The following is an 18008-nucleotide window of genomic DNA, read 5'->3' as shown; positions in this document are numbered from 1 at the left end:
TTTTCATCTGTGACACCTTTCCATCTCATGTCACCTTTGTTAGGGTAGCCTATTGCTACGAGCTTTCACTCATCACACAGAATACCTGGGTACAATTCCCCACATGGGTACAATGGTTGAAGTTCACTTCAGATACTGTGATATTGCTGATATATAAAATGGTGTCAAACCAAACAGGCTCACTCATACAAAACATTTCTTGTATACTTAGTAAAGTCAGAAGCTAGTACTGACTAGTCCAAGAAGTTGTGTTTATGCTAGTCCAGACTAATGCAAAATGTTGAACAAGTCATTCAACCCTGTTTTTCCAGAAGACACTGTGACTAGAATAGAGAGTGTATAAACTTGCTCATATTTAAAGGACCTCATATGTATGTATGTTATTTTCTCAAAGGGAGCTGCTGAGTATGAAGAAATTGACTAGCTGATGATGTGAGTATTGTGATGATGATGATGATAGTTTCATAACTCAAATAACATAGAACATATTAACATCTCTGTAAACAACTAGCTAACTAACCAACTGTGTAGAAGTCTTGTTTCTCTTAGTAACCATGGTATCCTGGGAAATGTCAAGGACAGAATTGGTTCCATTTATCCAAATTACATGGAAGCTTTTGTACACATACTGAAGAGTAAAAGAAAGTCAAGTTTGAAAAAAATCATATCTCATGAAAGTAAGCATTCATGTTTAGGTCTTCTACTTTCAAACTTGACAAAGAGAAAAAAAAATACAGTTGTGTTTCTTTTCCTCTTTGGTATATAATGTCTGCCCTATTCATGATGCTCAGTCACTAGTTTGCCTGGTCCAAGGATAATAATCTGTAGGTTGCTGGAAAATTTCTGAAACACTCACTCACTTACTCACTCATTCAATATGCTCCTCGGGTAAGCATTCTCACTATTCACTGTATCATAATTAAGAATTCCATGAAACCAATTCTATCAAGATCTTCTATGACTTCTTTGATGTGCATTTTGCAAGTTGATTTAGTGAAGAATGCTGACAGTTTTTATGGATATACAACTTCTGATGTTTTGTCACAGATTGTACTGTCATTGTCAAGCAAATGATGTCAGAACTGACAATGTGCTTGACAAGGACATTAGAATCTATGTGGAAATGTCACCATTCACAGAATAAAAGTCTTTTTATAACCATAAAAATTGCCATTATTCTAGATCTTCTGTGGATAGAATCTCCATAAATCCAGTGTCCACAACCAGTACATGCCTATATAGATGTCTGTGATTCTACATTCAACACACCATGTTACTTCCTGGAAGTTGGTCCTCAGCAACCAATGTCAGTTATGTGACACAACCCGATCAGGGAATCAGGCGGAGTCACTTGGTTGATTGAATGAATTATCATAATATCCTAATATACTAATCCCATAGCAATCATTGTCTGGTCTAGACATCGTTTATAGGCCAGCAGTATATTGGTTAATGGGGCATGTGACCATGCGTACTGTCCCCAAAGTGGTCCATATTCTATTTTATCACCAAGGTTAATAATCAAGGGGGAATCAGTTGCCGGTAATACTGTCAAAATGAGCTGACACTTGATAATCACCAATGGTACTTAAAATTTTATTTTTCATTTCATGAAAACGGTGTACTACTTAGGGATTTAAAATAAAAAAAGACCAAGATTTTAAGTCATTTTTAAGTCAGTACTACTTTTCAAGATGGGGACATGTATGTTTTTTCAATGGAACCCTTCACTTAATTATTTCGTTTTAAGTTATTAAAATGTAATGTTGATATGCAGAGTCTGTTTGCAAGAAGGAAATGATTACTTTATTTGTGGTAGTCATATTAATATCATGCCAGTGTTTATATCACATGACCCTTGAAGGTTCCCAACATGAGGGGAATCAACTAACGGGATCAGGTGGTCACACTCGCTGACTTGTTTGCCTCATGTCATCGGTTCCCAATTCCGCAGATCGATGCTCATGTTGTTGATCACTGGATTGTCTGGTCCAGAATCGACTATTTAAGATTGCTGCCATGTAGCTGGAATATTGCTGAGTGCAGCGTAAAACTAAACTCACTCACTTACTCACTGTTTATATCACATGGTATAATCGTCATAATTATTATCATTATTTTTAAAGACTATCTCAATCTTGCACATCCTCTTTTTTCAAGGTATTGTGTTATTATAACTATTGTATATATATTCTTACCTTATTTTGAGTTCTCTCCAGTAATACATAACTGATCTCTGCTCAATAGCCAGATATATTCCTTAGCCCGGTATACCTCAGTGCTGTGTTTTGAGCCAAATTTGATTGGTACAATCCTGTCATAAATACTAATCAAAATGAATCCCTTTCACGAGCTGTAGGAGTTATCTGAGATAATTTATGAGGGATACGGTTTATAGTCAAAGCTGTTGTAGAAAGTAGGACCAGGACATTTAATCAGAATAGATACAGATAAGAGATATTTAATACCCTTGAAAGCAAAGGATGTTCCTGTCATGATAGCTTTTTGAGGTTAGTGGTTAGCTGGTCACGCTGAAAGCCTGGGTAAGAATCAATTCTCCACATGTGTTCAGTGTTTGAAGCCTTGTGTCTCTTCTCCTCAGGCCCCCACTGCCCACTTACAAGTAAAATATATACATGTAAGTGTAGCTCACTGTTTATAATTTTGGGTTGTCGGGTAGCTTAGTGATTTAAGTGCTGAATTGTCTCAATGAAGGCCTGGGTTCGACCTCCCTACAATATGTGAAGCCCATTTCTGGTGTTCCCAGCATGTGATATCGTTGGAATATTGCTAAAAGTACTGCAAAATCTTACTTACTCACTCACTCATGAATTGTATTAGTACACATTTAGCTTTCTGAAAGGCCTTGTATTTGCTTGTCATGACCTTCTTTGTTCTTTGCATTAGCCAGGAACTAGCAGTGCATTTCATCAATGATATATAAGTTAACTTCTGTTTGGATTTTGTATTGTATCTTCAGTTCTCATAATATTGATAAGAATAATTTAAACCTATTATATCATATTATTGGACTTGAAAGTAGAATCTGTTAAGTTAAAACATTGTGTTTCACATACGCCATGTTGATGTTGGTGGTGGATACACGGTAGCTATCGGGATCTCTTGCTTCTACTGTCTTTGCTTCTTCTCTTGGCTACACAGTGGAGTCTATTAGCATGCTCTCTGGACAGGGTTGCTGTAGGTCATTCGGAGTCATCACATCTCACATCTCACATCTCACATCTCACATCTCACATCTCACATCTCACATCTCACATCTCACTAAATATTTTGCAAGTGTCATGAACACATTTGAGAGAGTTATTTATATGATAGCAAGTCAGGAAAACAAACAAGTTATGAATATAGACTTGTGAGTCATCAATAGAAACTTGTGAATCATGAATATAGATATGAGAGTCATGGATATGGACTTGTCATTAATATGGACTTGTGAATCGTGAATGTTACTTTGATTCTTGAACATAAACTTGAGTCATGAATATAGACTTGTGAGTCATGAATGTTAAATTAATTCTTGAAATAAACCTGCGAGTTATGAAAATAAACTCGTGAGTCATGTCTGTATGAAATTATGAGTCATGAAGTCTTGAGTCTTGAATGTAAATTTAAGTCTTGTATATTAACATGTGATTCATAAATATAAACATGTGAGTCATGAAGATAAACTTGTGAGTCATAAAGATAAATTCAGTAACTTTTGTCTCAAGTCTGCTTGATCGAAGTGTGATGCAGTCAGTAATGTGATTTTGCATCATGAAGACAACATCAGCAGCAATGAACTTCATTTTGAATCATGCAGGATTCTTTCTAGTTTTTAACAGCAATTGACCGTCGCATTTCATATTTCAGTTTTTGTTACAGTTTTTCATTATTCATGATCTCATACAACAAAGCCTTCTGTCATTACTTCCCCTCTGAGCCATAATTCCTAATTTTTGCAGCACAGGAGTTAGCACAGATGGTCAGTCATCTCAGGCAATTCGTTGTGTGAGTTGCCTATCTTGTGATCTTGGTTTTGAGTACAGATATCTCTTGGTTTTGATCCTTTGTCACGGGTTTCATAATGCCCATCTTTCCATGATAGGGCTTTACCAAAAAGATGTTCATCAAGCCTGTTTTATGTTTTACTTCTCTCAAGAAGGTATGTTCTTGATGTAGCATATACCAGTATGCATGAATTTCTCAGAATGTGTCAACTGTATAAAATACAATGACTAGAACTTGCTTCATTGTACAGATAGCAGATCCATCATGTCCAGCAATGTCACCAGAAGCATCCTTGGATATTTCCCATAGTTCTATCATTGTCTCACTTCTTAATAGAGGGCAGTTTTCTTTTCTTTGGTGGTGCAATAGTTTGTGCAAGAATCACCTCCCTTAAGTGTGCTTGATCAGAAAAAGAATCACTCAGAATGATATGCAGGATGTGAGCAACCATACACACCAAAATATTCAAAATGTTCATCACATTTACATGAATAACTATAGATCATGTGCCCAGTACCTCATGTTTGTTGTCTATGGTGATTTGTGTAAGGATGGGTGCCCAGTCACTCTAAACAGGTAATACGTAAGAGTAGTCTCCTAATGCTCTTTGCTTGTCCATAACTCCTGTTATCCATTGCATGTATACCATGGGATTTATATAGCAGACTGTAATGGTTGTAGGGGTCATGGACACAGAGGTCCATTATGGTGGTGCCATTGTAGGGGTGAAGGACACAACAGTCCATTATGGTGGTGCCATTGTAGGGGTGAAGGACACAACAGTCCATTATGGTGTTGCCATTGTGCCATTGTAGGGGTGAAGGACACAACAGTCCATTATGGTGTTGCCATTGTAGGGGTGAAGGACACAACAGTTCATTATGGTGGTGCCATTGTAGGGTTGAAGGACACAACAGTCCATTATGGTGGTGCCATTGTAAGGGTCAAGTGGACAGCAATCCATTATGATGGTGCAGTTGTGGGGTCACCGCAATCAAGGTCACCATGGTGGTGCCTTGGAAGGGGTCAAGGACACAACAATCTGTCAGGGCAGTGCCCTTTGGTCAAGGACAGAACACTCTTGTAGGGGTCAAGGACAGAAAGTTGTTCAGGGTGATATTCTTATTCGGCTGATGGGGGCAATCATTCTTGTTGGATTCAAAGAGAGATCAATCTCTCATGGTATACTTTTGTAGATGTTGATGGTTAAACAGCCCCAAATTTCTAAAACAAAATTGTGTTTTTGCTCAAATTTCAATCTGAGTTCGACAATTTGAAACAATTGATTTTTAACTGAAAAAGTCATTTTTTAATAAAAATGTCCAATACATTTTTCTGCATTTTTTGTGTAGGAAGTTGGGGGAGGAGGGGGGGTCAAAATGTTGCTGTACAATGCTTCTCCTGGGTTCAAAGCAAGAATTATTTTAAGTGCTTTTTTATAAAATTTGTCACATCACTGTGTAGTGTGAGGTTCAAAGTAAGCAAGTTCAAATGGGGAGTTTTTCAAGACAGGATTGTGTCCATAGATAACAGTAAATACACAAAGCACTACACAGATTGAACCTGCCAAGTAAACTCCACCACTTTGTTTTCTCATCAATTTTAAAGCAGCGCAACTGGAATGGCTGTGGTCCACAGCTGGTAAAAACAACAAACGTATAAAAACATTGTAGATATTACTTTTTTATTTCTCCCATCTTAGCTTTTGTATGTGAGATTCTGATCAGTCAAGTGATGTATGCTTCAGAAATGCATGAGCTGTCAGTCAAACTGGTATTTGTTTATTTCATGGTTAGATCACATTTTTTCAGTGAAATCATTGATAAAAAACTTAGTCAAGATATTTTTCATATTTATGTGTATATTTGTGAGATTACAAGCATTGCTGTGTTATGAATTCTTAAAAATGCATGCTGTTTATAAACTAGGTTAAGAAAGCAGTAAAATATTGATTGTTAGAAAAATACTACTTTATATTAATACCCCAAAGGCAGTGCATGTAGGTTATCATCAAGAATTTTGCAAAAATGACTACAGTATAGGTTTCTCATTGTGAGTAAGATGTATGACTCAAAAAGAGCAGGATCACCAAGTTCTTTCATATACTGAACAGCAAAAGAAAGGCAACTCTGTTTTTGGTCAAGTTTTTAAATAGCAGACAAACATGAATGCTTACTTTTTCATTTTTTTTCAAAACTTGCATTTCTTTTGATGTGCAATATATTAATGTAATTTATCTGTATGGACAGGGTCCATTACTTGTGACAGAATAAAATGGACAGATTGTGCCAAACTTTGATGGACAAAGGAAGTTTGTGATCATGGTTATTTTTTGTTGTGAAAGTTTCATGACCCCAAACTTTATTTTTTCAGTATACTTTCATACTTTAGTACATAAATATAACAGGTCTCTTGTTGAGACCTAATAATAGTTGTATTTAGCAGTATTTGGTGTCGACATTACATTACAAGCAGTGCGATTCTGATGATTTGTACTACAGATACAGCTGCATGATGATGTGATGTTTTCTTGAAGTATGTGTGATTATGATTATAGTCGTGAATGCTTGCATGGTTGTTTTTTCGTTATGTATGCGATTCATATTTTCAAAATATTTGATAAGGCTATGTAATGACTTTTGTTCAAAGATGCTAATTTCCAAGTTATCAAAGATGATTAATATAGTGTATACATGTTTTCAAAGGGTAAACATTAATTCAATTTTAGAGAAATTTGACGATTGATTTTTAAGAATCCAGAGTTATTCTGTAATATTTTTGTTTAGGTTTCATGAAGTTCTGAAATTCAATTTTGATTGTTTTTTCACAAATCTTCCTTTTCAGATCATGTTGGAAACATGTGTTTTCAAAATTGTAAAGACTTGTTTTATTTTGTTGCCTAGGTGATGGAGGAGGACCAGTACAAAGAAAACAAGGGAGATAACCCCCCTGTCAATGTCAGCCTGCCACAGTAGTCACACAAGATGCCAGAATAACCAGCCACTGAAGTGCTATGCTGTGATATACACCTCTCTCCGCCTCTCAGTGACATCATTTCCTGTGTTGTGACATCACATCCTCTGATTATTGCAGACTTACTGATTCACTTGAGAGACAAATACAAACTGACCCTTGGCATCTCCTGAATTGTGTGAATCATGTAGCAATTTTGTATGAGACTAGTATTAATAATAAGTAGTAATTGTGTGCAGATGCTCTTAAGTCTAAACTTCATGTAGTGTAGGAAGCCAATATCTGTTGTGTGTTCAAACTCAAATGACTGTAAACAAGGGCAGGTAAGTCTAGTTTATCAACCCCTTGGCAAGGTTGTTACAAGTTATTATCAATATGTTTGGTCAAGAAAGAAAACAAGACTTTGTCTGTGTCTGAAATCAGCACTTTGCTATGATGCTGAGTGCCAGTCTCACTTGGTGTATCACAAATATGGCTTAGATTACTTGAAGCATGTAATTTGACTATTAATCTCCCATCATCAGGTAAGGCTTTACCATGTGATTTAGGGGCAGTGGGATAGCACTGTGGTTAAAGTGTTTGCTGGTCACTGAAGACCCGGGTTTGATTCCCTACTTGGGTACAGTGTGTAAAGCCCACTTCTTGTAACCCCCAGTGTCATATTGCTGGAACAACGATACTCTCACTAAGTCTTGTTACTGTGATTTTAAAGGTAATGTAAGATTAAAATTTTTACTCAGGTTCAACACCTAATGATTTTCCATGTTATTAATGTTCTTATCTTTTATTTTCAGGGTCTAACAAAAGTGTAAAATGTTCAAAACAGTATTAATAAATCATTAATTTCATATGAAAACACAGAGGATTAAACTAAAAGGAATGTAAATGTTTAGAGAAGTAAATATTGCTTCAATGCAAGGGAGGAAACTTCAGATAGAATGTGTGGACCTAGTGTTTCTTGTACCAACACAAATTATGTTTTATTGTTATGTTGTAGTGTTAGCGATTGCTTGGATTTGTAAGTAGTGTTTTTGGGGGAGGGAGAGAGGTGTTTCTTCCCTGGGCTGCAGTCCATGTACATAAAATCACCATAACTATCTCATCCCCATGACAACGTGTGTCCGATGTTTATGATTCTCCATCCAGCTTAACACAAGCTTTAAGACATGTAACATGTGATTGAGATGAAACTTAATCTAAATCAGTCTCATTCAAAACAGATCTTACCACAACTGATTCTCAAATTTTTGAGCACATCCCATTTCAGGTCACAATTTGGATTGACAAATGGTGACATGAAGTCAATGAGTATCTGTCAGGTCCTCATTAGCTCTAGCAGTGATTGTATATTTCATGAGGTTTTCCATACAGTTCTCGGGGTGGCTAGGTAGCCCAGTGGTTAAAGTGCTCACTCATCACCCTGAGGACCTGGATTCGAATCCCCACATGGGTACAATATGTGAAACCCATTTCTGGTGTCCCCTGACGTGATATTGCTGGAAAATTGTGTAAAGCGGCATAAATCTAACTTCACTCATACAGTTAATGAATGCTTAGTTCACACAGTGTCATAAAATCATGTCCAGTATATCCTTTGTAAATATAGCTGTTTGAAATCACACTTGGCTTTAAGTTCTTCGGGGTCACACATTATTTAGACTTGATCTTAGGGGGAGAGGGGCAGATGCATCAAATATAATATACTAATCAAACATAATATACTAGAACATCCATGATTGGAGTTAAGTGTTGCAATTCCTACCCAATATGATATAATACTTATAATCCTTGTTAAATTATTGGATGTTCTTTAACTTTTTTCAGTAGCACACAGTGTATTTATTCAGACATTCCGCAAACATCATTCTTTCATACTGTGATCTTGCTGAAATATTGTTCAAAGTGGCTTGAAACACAAATCACTCACACGCTCACTCACTCTGTAATTCCCATGCCAAATGTGCTCATATTAAATATCTATACACAATTCACATTGAAATTTATGCACAGTTATGATGTTGTCATTACTTGGTGATTTCCATGGTAACCAGTAACCATTGCAACATCAGTTCCAAGTATTCACCAATTATCAGTTATTTCCACTTGACAAGAGATAGGGGCGCCTAAAGGGTATGATAATAGGTTCATGTCCCTGTTCGACCTGATCATGATTCCAGGTATGTTTGTGTCTGTACCATTGTTCATGAATGTTACCAAAGTGGTAACCATCTCAGACATGCATCAGTTTCTCCCCCTCTTTTTGTGAAGATTTGGGGTAGAATAGGTCTTCAGCAACCCATATTTACCACAAAAGGTGACTATGCTTGTCGCAAGAGGCAAGTATTGGGATCGGGTGGTCAGGCTCACTGACTTGGTTGACACATGTCGTCAGTTCCTATTTATGCAGATTGATGCTCATTCTCTTGATCACTGGATTGTCTGGTCTAGATTTGATTATTTACAGACTGCCACCATATAGCTGGAATATTGCTGAAACTAAACGTCACTCACTCACTCATTAATTTTACACACCATAATACAACTGGAATAGTTTTCAAAGCAACATAAAACAAAACTGAATCACTCATTCACTCATTTATTTCCATTCTCTGATAAACAGATAGTCTGACAGTATGAGATGATATCCAAAATCATTTTGCAAAAGAATATTTCATGTAGATTTGTTCAACATTCATCATATTACAAGACATCATTTAAGGTAACGCCTTGCGTTGTCTGTGCTTGTTCGCCTTGCAACATTAATTGAATATGCTGTAAAATATGGACAGTGTCGGACAGTAGCCCCCCAAATACCACACTTGTATTGTGTATCTTTCAACCACTGCACCATAGGTTAGTCATGACTGCTTTTGTCACAACATTTTATTGACACTTAAAATTAATTCATTTTCCCACAAAAAACTGTTATGATGACATCATGTTGTTATTCTTGAAGTTAATTATGAGCCAAGAAATCACTGGCTGAATCATGTAAATGTGCATTTGACCAAGTAAGACTCGTATAATGATAGGTTGTTATGGAGAAGTTAACTATTAGTCATGATGCGATTTGAAACTGTCGTGGCGGATCAACATGATGCCAGCCAATCAGATGGTGTGTTGTGAGACTGTTGTGCTGCAACCCTAACAAACTGTCATGAGTGATTGCACAACACCATGACAACAGCCAATTAAATTGTCCATTGTGAGACCATGTTTCGATAACCCTTAAAACTGTCATGGCTGACCACGAAAAACCATGACAACAGCCAATCAAGTGTTGCTTTGTGAGACTGTTGTGCCAAAATCCCCAAAACTGTCATGGCTGGCCATGAAAAACCATGACAACAGCTAATCAAGTGTAGCTTTGTGAGACTGTTGTGCCAAAATGCTGAAACCTGTCATGGCTGACTACGGAAACCATGACAACAGACAGTCGAAAGGTGCTTTGGGAGACTGTTGTGCCAAAATCCTGAAAAACTGTGAAAGCTTGCCACAGAAACCCATGAGAACAGCCAATCAGATATCAGATGTTACAACCCTGAAAATACCATAATCCACAGAACACTTTGACATCAGCCATTTCGGTTCACAGAGTACCTGAGCAATGATTTGTAGGATGGCGAGCTCTTCTCGAAGCATTCCTAGCCCTGTAAACTTCTTAAGTTAAGAATTATAAGGGCTAAGAACATTTCGAGAATAAGGGCTCTAAGCTGACCAGCTATGGCTGCTGCATTCAAACAGAGACAACATTGATTAAACAAGGGGTGTGGCTTCCTGACATCAGACTGTCCACTTAAGATCAGCACTATTGATGTATATTTCTTTATTTCTTTGTTGAACGTACTGGCAGGTAGTATATTGAGGGTGACAGTTTTAGTCCTTGTGTAGAATGTTTCAGTTTTTATTTTTTATGTGATGGGTGTATATTTAGCAGCAAAGGTCACGTTTATTGAATCAAGATGGTTCCAGAAAAATGTCCTAGAGTTGCCTGTTTGTTGTCGATTGAGAGCCATAGTCTACATTAAAATTAAAGCTGCAAGACAATCATACGTGTATGTCACATGATTGCACATGATTGGACCACAGGCAAAGGTACCGCAGTGTTCTTTGCAGAGTTGTGTCCCTTAGGTAATCATGGATCCTATGTTCTTCCAGATAATGATGGTTAAGAACGGGATCTCCCTGTACTTGACTCCCAAAATGACTTGACACATAGTTTCTTACCACATAGTGGTTTTACTAAAATATTGTTTAATTTATTTTGATACACCTCCTAAATTTTCAGACAGGAGCCAAACAAAAGCAAGACACTTGATACAGTTGATGAAAGGTTAATTTCCTTAAAAACAATACTCTTGTTCAAGTATTTATGAAAATCCTTAATTTCTGTCAATCAACTCATTTCACTTTTGTTTGTCAGAAATTCCGAAGAAAAGGACTTAATGTAGAAGTAACAGAAAACAATTGTGAATTTTTATGAATCTGTAAATGATAAAGATTAATGTTGAAAAAATACGGTATAATATTTGTGTATCTGTCTATTGCAGAAACAATAAGATATTACATTTGTGTAAATAATGTAAGTGTGAAAACTGAAGTTTGTGTGAGTGTTTCTGAAGGAGCCTGAATTCGAACCTTGTGGTACATCCAAGCGTCTGTGACACAGATGCTGTATTCCAGATTATCTTGAGATGGTGAATCTAATTATAATGTACAGGGATGTTAGAGACGTATGAGAGGAGTCATGAAGTCGTGTGTGTATCATAATGCTAGTTATACTGGTTGAAATGTCATTAATTTCTTGTACATCCAATTCAACCTTAATATTACCTGTTCATCTGAATAGTCTTCTTGAAAATGAAGAATAATCATAATATTATTAATACTTCAAAAAATAGTTGACAGTGTTTGTAACGAATAGGTGGATTAACAAATTGTTTTCTTGGGTCTCAACCTCTTGGTGTGTGTTTTAGTTGAAATTTGGAACAATTTAGTCATAATGAACTGTAATTGTCCAGGCTAAAATGGTGATCATGTTTGAACAAACCAATTGTCAGTGACTTGGAGGCCAATGGGAAAATTAATTGTCATCTTTACATCTTGTGTGTGGCTGAGTATTGAATATAGATTGTACATGTAACACTTTAGTCAACAGAATTCAAATAACATCCGATTTTGCCATGTTAATGGTAACTAGAGTTGTTTGACAAAACCTCTTTTTGAACTTCTTGTGAGGACTAGACATCTTGAGTTTTTGCTAGACTGGTCCAACTGACCAAGGTCACTGAGTCTGATGATCAAATGTATGTCACATAGATATATTTTACTATCCTTTTAAGTATCCATGTTTTGTTGATGTATAATGTCATTGAGCTTGTTATGCTTCATTGTAGTGTTCCAGCACAACTGACCTATCACCATCAGGCAACCTGACCACATGACTGGACAGTCAGATTATACTATCTTGTACGACAACTTTACATGTGTCAGATATTTACTGTTTATAGCTATGAGGCAAGTTTTTTTAAAGTGGAACTACTTTCTGGTCACCTAAGGGGAAAGTGTTCATGTGCATTTGTCCGTGAAATGTTCATCTTTGATAGGCATTTCAGAAGTTGAGTAGATGAAGAAGGAGGATGGCTATTTTTATTGATGTACATCTTCTGTTGTTCTGTGAAAGATGACAATTTTGACACAGATTCTCAAGTTGTTATCACTTACTTGACGACATTAGAATCTTTGTCAAAATGTCGCCTTCCTCAGAATTCTTCATGAAATGTTTGCTACTCAATTTTGAATATTTAACAAATGTCAAAAAACTGAGGAAAACACACTTTAATTTTTAAACTGTATTTTGAATAATAGACAGCGTACATTTGACATCGTTATTTCGGAAAACATCTCTTGATGCAGATCATCATGCCTGAAAGCTGGAAGGAAATACATGTAGCAGTATATTAAGAAGTGATTTCTGACGTGATGGTCATGTGGGGGTGGTCAATGCCATTCTGGCAATAGGTTTCTTGAAGCCATGCTGATGTAAGTGCAATACTCTACTGAATATATTCACTGTGTTTTGTTGATTCCATTTTGTTGATAGTGTGTGTTTCCTATGATAAATACTGGAAATATAATTCGATTTTTATTATTGTTAGCTTTGAAAACGCATAATTCTGCTTGTTTTTATGACCTTCTTCTTTAGAAGTATCTGACAAAATATTTTACTGTTAATTTATTTATTTATTTATTTATTTATTTATTTATTTATTTATTTATTTATTTATCTATTTATTTACTTACTTTTTATTTATTTATTTATTTATTTATTTATTTATTTATTTATTTATTTATTTATTTATTTCAGATTAAGGATATTGAGCAGCAGAGAGGGTTCAGGTTAACTGGGCACAGTCAGGCTATTATTATTGTGTATTTATTTCTTTTTTTTTTTTTGTTTATCTTAAGGTCAGGGACATATTTAAGATGGGCCGGTTTCTCAGACAGTGTGATTGAGATGACAGGGTACCAATTGTAGGAGACAGTATGTAGTATGTTTCCCTAAACTAAAACAAATAATTTCCTGACAAAAGGTGACTGATGTACCCTATATGTTACACCCAAGACAGACAGTGACCCCTTCAACCAACAGGCTGGCAGAACACTCTGCATAGCATGACACATGGCTGTTGATTGGCTGTTTATATCAAGATGCATCAATGGTTCTGTTTTGTTGGGTTTTTTTCAAAAGACAATTTACGTATGAAAGTCCACGTGATCTCAAGGTCTTTTATTCACACATTCATCAGATATGTGAGGATTACAGCATGTTCATTATGTTACAGGATGTTCTTAATAGGACGTTTTGCTCAATATGCTACAAGAAAATCTGTTCTAAATCACTAGATTACACTAAGCCGAAAAACGAAAACGTTTTTGACGGAATGCTGATGAAAATGTAGTCGAGTAATTTGTTTGGTTGTGTGTTTGATTTGATATTGATCACATTTCCTTTATTTTGTGAGGGTGATGTTATGAAAAGTACACAATAGACGATCTACACACAACTTTCAGACAAATGAAATGTTAAAATATGAATTTGTAAACAGGGCAAAATCACTACCATCTTCAGGTTTATCACACACAGGGGGGCCAGAGTGAGTAGTCCATCCCATATGGACACACTGGTAGGTGTTTTTGATGGATTTAGGTTTTAGTATGCTTTTGGATAACTTAAAAGATGATGGAGACCTATCAAAAACTAATATTACCAACACCGAACTAACACTTCCATCACCAAACTAATGTTACCATCGCCGAACTCTAGTTTATAGTCTGTTTGGAGTGAAAACGTACTGATGAATTTCACTTCAAACAAAAGAGTAGACCAACTATAGATCCTCATAATCATCCCATGCCAACTGAAAATTGAAGTCTCAGAATTGTATTCATCTTATGTTCAAATCGTTATTATTGGTTTGTATTACATGGGGGTGAGCGCAGTAGTTGGAATAGTGAAACAAATGCATGTGCGGGACGTGATGAGCGTTAACTAACTCCAATCCTTGTTCTCAGTGTTGCATTTTATGTGTGTTCCAATTACATTTTTGTTTAAAGTGAAATTCATTGGTATGTTTTCAATTCGAGCAGATTATAGTCAAGGTTAATGTTTGTTTCTTCCATCAACAGCAAATATTATGATTTGAATCTTGGGCTTAGTAGTTTGTAAACTTTTTATGGAATTCTGTAACTTTTTCAGATTTTATTGAAAATTTTTTTATTTGTTTAGATGTGTCCTGGCGATGTGTGCATGAGTGTCTGTGGACCTGATGTCTGTGTGTCTTGGGAGTAATATTAACATGTTGGGGAGGAAGTCTGAAAACATCCCCTTTGGTACAGACACTAAACAATAGGTATTTGGAGGAAATTAATGTCTAGAGACTTCTCAAATTACTGAGAATGTCGTTCATCGACAGGATTAAATCTGTGTTTTAATTTGTGCCAACAGTGGAAACACTCTATCTGATGGATGTAAACATCGATAAGGGGCAGGAGCTGATCACCTTCAATTAGAAGGTATTGAAAGTACATGATAAATATTTGAAGGAATGTAAATAATGTTTAATACTGTTTCTTGTGGTCTAAGTGCTGAGATTGTTAATGGCCTGAAATCAGTGATGATTAGTTAAAATTAAGGAAATATAGCCTTGTAGATTACTATCACTTTCATATATATATATCCTCTCCTTATATGTCCACTTTGTTTTAGTAATGTTGATGCTACAGAGTAGTCTGTGTTTATTTTTGGCAACTTGATTATCAGAGCATTGTTTTATGTACTTAATTGTTAAGTTATAATGTATATGTGATTAATTGTTTATTCCTGTGATTGTTTCGGTTTCATTGTCATGTGATGATTTGTTACTTAATTTCTGTGACTGAATAAACTGAAATAAAATTTATCTCTACGATTGTTGTCAGAAGCAGTCAGATGACTTAGTTGTCAGTATCCTGCTGATCAAGGAAATATCGATTAATTATAATGCTTTCATGCCTCATGCAGAAACCTTGGGCAAGGATGCCTGCCTCCAGCTGCCATATGTGCACATTGGGTGAGGTTGCATGCCTGCAGCTGCTCTGTCCACATTGAGTGAGGTTGCATGCAGCTGTTGCTTGTCCAACTTGGATGAGGTTACATTCCTGTCGCTGTCTTTGGTCCATCTAGGGTGAGGTGGCATGCATGCAGCTGTCATGCGTCCACCTTGGGTGAGGTTACATTCCTGTCGCTGTCTTTGGTCCATCTAGGGTGAGGTGGCATGCATGCAGCTGTCATGCGTCCACCTTGGGTGAGGCTGCATGCATGCAGCTGTAGTGTGTTCACCCTAGGCTCTAACATGTGCTTGAAGCCATCAATGGGTGATGCTTGCAATGATGAACAGATCAGTAGCTGGACTGCTGTTCTTCGTAAAGAAACAACATACTCTACCAAATCTATGTATAATGTTTATTCCGGCTACCATCACTCGGCTGCCATGAGTTGACTCTGCTACAAAGGGAATGTACAAGGGTTGTATAATTCATTAGACACCTGGTGTCCAATGTATGGCCACCTCTAGTTTGGTGGTTCCAATCTCCTACAAGTCCTAAGCAATGGTCTTATAAATATCAACACGTTTTTAAAAAAACCTGAACTGGAATTTTTAAAAATAATTTCCCACTATAAAAATAAAACTATGTTGAGTGTCCTGAACAAGAAATCTAACTTGGGAGGTAAACTGTCTTTGATGGAGTTTCTAGAATCTGTCATAGCAACGGAATTGATCCAATCTTAACAATAGAATCAGTGTTCAGTATGGGAGTTCACCTGGCCTGTTTTCTGATTCACTTGCAGACAGGTTGATAGGATAAATGGAATATTTGTGCTTACAAATCATAAAATATACTTACTTGTTACTTACTAGACACTGCAATCCTGTCACCATATACACGTACCTACATCAGATCGCTTAACATCAAAGCTTCACATTCAGCTCCCAAACTTACCTCATAATACACTGTTGTAGTTTAAAACTCAGTCTAACTAAACTCTAGTACCTGTAGCAGAAAAACAGGTTAAGCCTTGGGTTTACAGGAAAGCTACACATCTTTAATAAACAATCTGCTGTGAAAAAAAGATATTTATTTATCTATTTATTTATAGGCAGTAGGCAGATCATATTTATGCAGCAGAAGTTATGGATATTTGTGATTATTTCATTTACAGCGAGCATGGCCTCTTGGAACTTTATTCTAATTATACATGGTTGTCAGCTGCAAAAATCCAAAATTGATGTAAGTCTCAGATGTTTCCTACTTTTTTTTATGAAACTCATGCATGAGTTATTGTGCTGACATGCCTAGACAGAAAATCAGGGTAAACTGAGACTCAAACTCATGCTGTTGATCACTGGATGGTCTGGTCCAGACTCATTATCTACAGACTGCTGCAATAGAACTGGAATATTGCGGAGTGTGGTGTAAATCTAAACTCTCTCAACCAAATGCCTTTCATAGGTTTCAGGAGTGAGTGTCAGAGTGAGTTAGGTCTTACACCACTTCTAACAACATTCCAGCAATATCATGACAGGAAACACCAAAAATTTGGTTCACACACTGCACTCGTGGGGAACCAAACCCAGGTCTTTGGTCTGATAAGTGAACGCTTTAATCACCAGGCTACCCCACCACTCTATGCATGGAAGTTCAGTTTCATATTTGACTGGGTCAAGACCAAGCCAAGCCAGTATTTAGTCTCACATCCATTGAATGGTCTATTTAAGTAGAAAAACATGAAATACCAAGTGTCGTAATTCATACTCATTTTTAGATCACACCTGAAAGAATTTGGTTGATCTGGCATCAGTCTAATCAGATTGTCAAACAATATTTTCCATCATCATTTATACGTTGTAGCAATCAAGAAAAAGAATACTTCTTTCTATGTTTCCAAATCAGTCAGTAAAGATGCCTGTATATTGATCAAGCTAGTAAGTACCAATATCACACTGGCAAACTCTGAAACTTAACTTTGGGGAACAGAAGAATTCTAGCTCTGCCAGGTGCACAGGAGAACATAGCCAAGAATAGATCACACAATATTGGACTGATTGAGGTGGTTTTGTATAACTGGACATTCCAGTTTCAAGTGGCATTAACATTCTTAACCTGTGCTTGAATGTGGATCATTGTCTTCTTTCCCTTAGTATATTTCATATCCATATTTGGACTAACTACATATTTCTTACAATGAGTCATTCTGATGATGACCTCTAGTGACACAGTCAGTCAAAACATTATCACCCTGTAACATTTTCTCACTGTACCTAAGGTGATGCTGGTATTGTGCATCCCAACATGATGGCAGGTAAGATAACTTGGGTTATTTCCCTTGAATTAGCAGTCTTTCATGTGTATTTTACAATCAACATTATTTAGCACACTGTCAAAACATCATGGTGCAAATACACTGAAGCACTAATTTTGTG

General features: G+C 36.4%; 1 protein-coding gene across 3 annotated transcripts in view; it reads left to right on the top strand.

The window, feature by feature from the left end:
• LOC137254777 (P2X purinoceptor 4-like) overlaps window positions 1-9906 on the top strand; it is a 120336-nt gene extending 110430 nt beyond the window's left edge. Inside the window, exon 11 of one of the 3 annotated variants that reach the window (XM_067792552.1) lies at window positions 6915-9906. In XM_067792552.1, coding sequence (XP_067648653.1) covers window positions 6915-6986 — 72 coding nt within the window. In that variant the 3' untranslated portion in view covers window positions 6987-9906. Of the gene's footprint in view, window positions 1-394; window positions 438-6914 lie in introns of those variants that run through there. The other 2 variants (XM_067792551.1, XM_067792553.1) reach the window with 2 other exon arrangements.
• Window positions 9907-18008: the final 8102 nt, after the last annotated feature.

Source organism: Haliotis asinina, chromosome 1 (assembly GCF_037392515.1).
Source record: "Haliotis asinina isolate JCU_RB_2024 chromosome 1, JCU_Hal_asi_v2, whole genome shotgun sequence".
Taxonomy (NCBI): Eukaryota; Metazoa; Mollusca; class Gastropoda; order Lepetellida; family Haliotidae; genus Haliotis; species Haliotis asinina.
The sequence above is the reverse complement of the archived record's forward strand: the minus strand, read 5'-3'. Positions and strand labels throughout refer to the sequence as shown.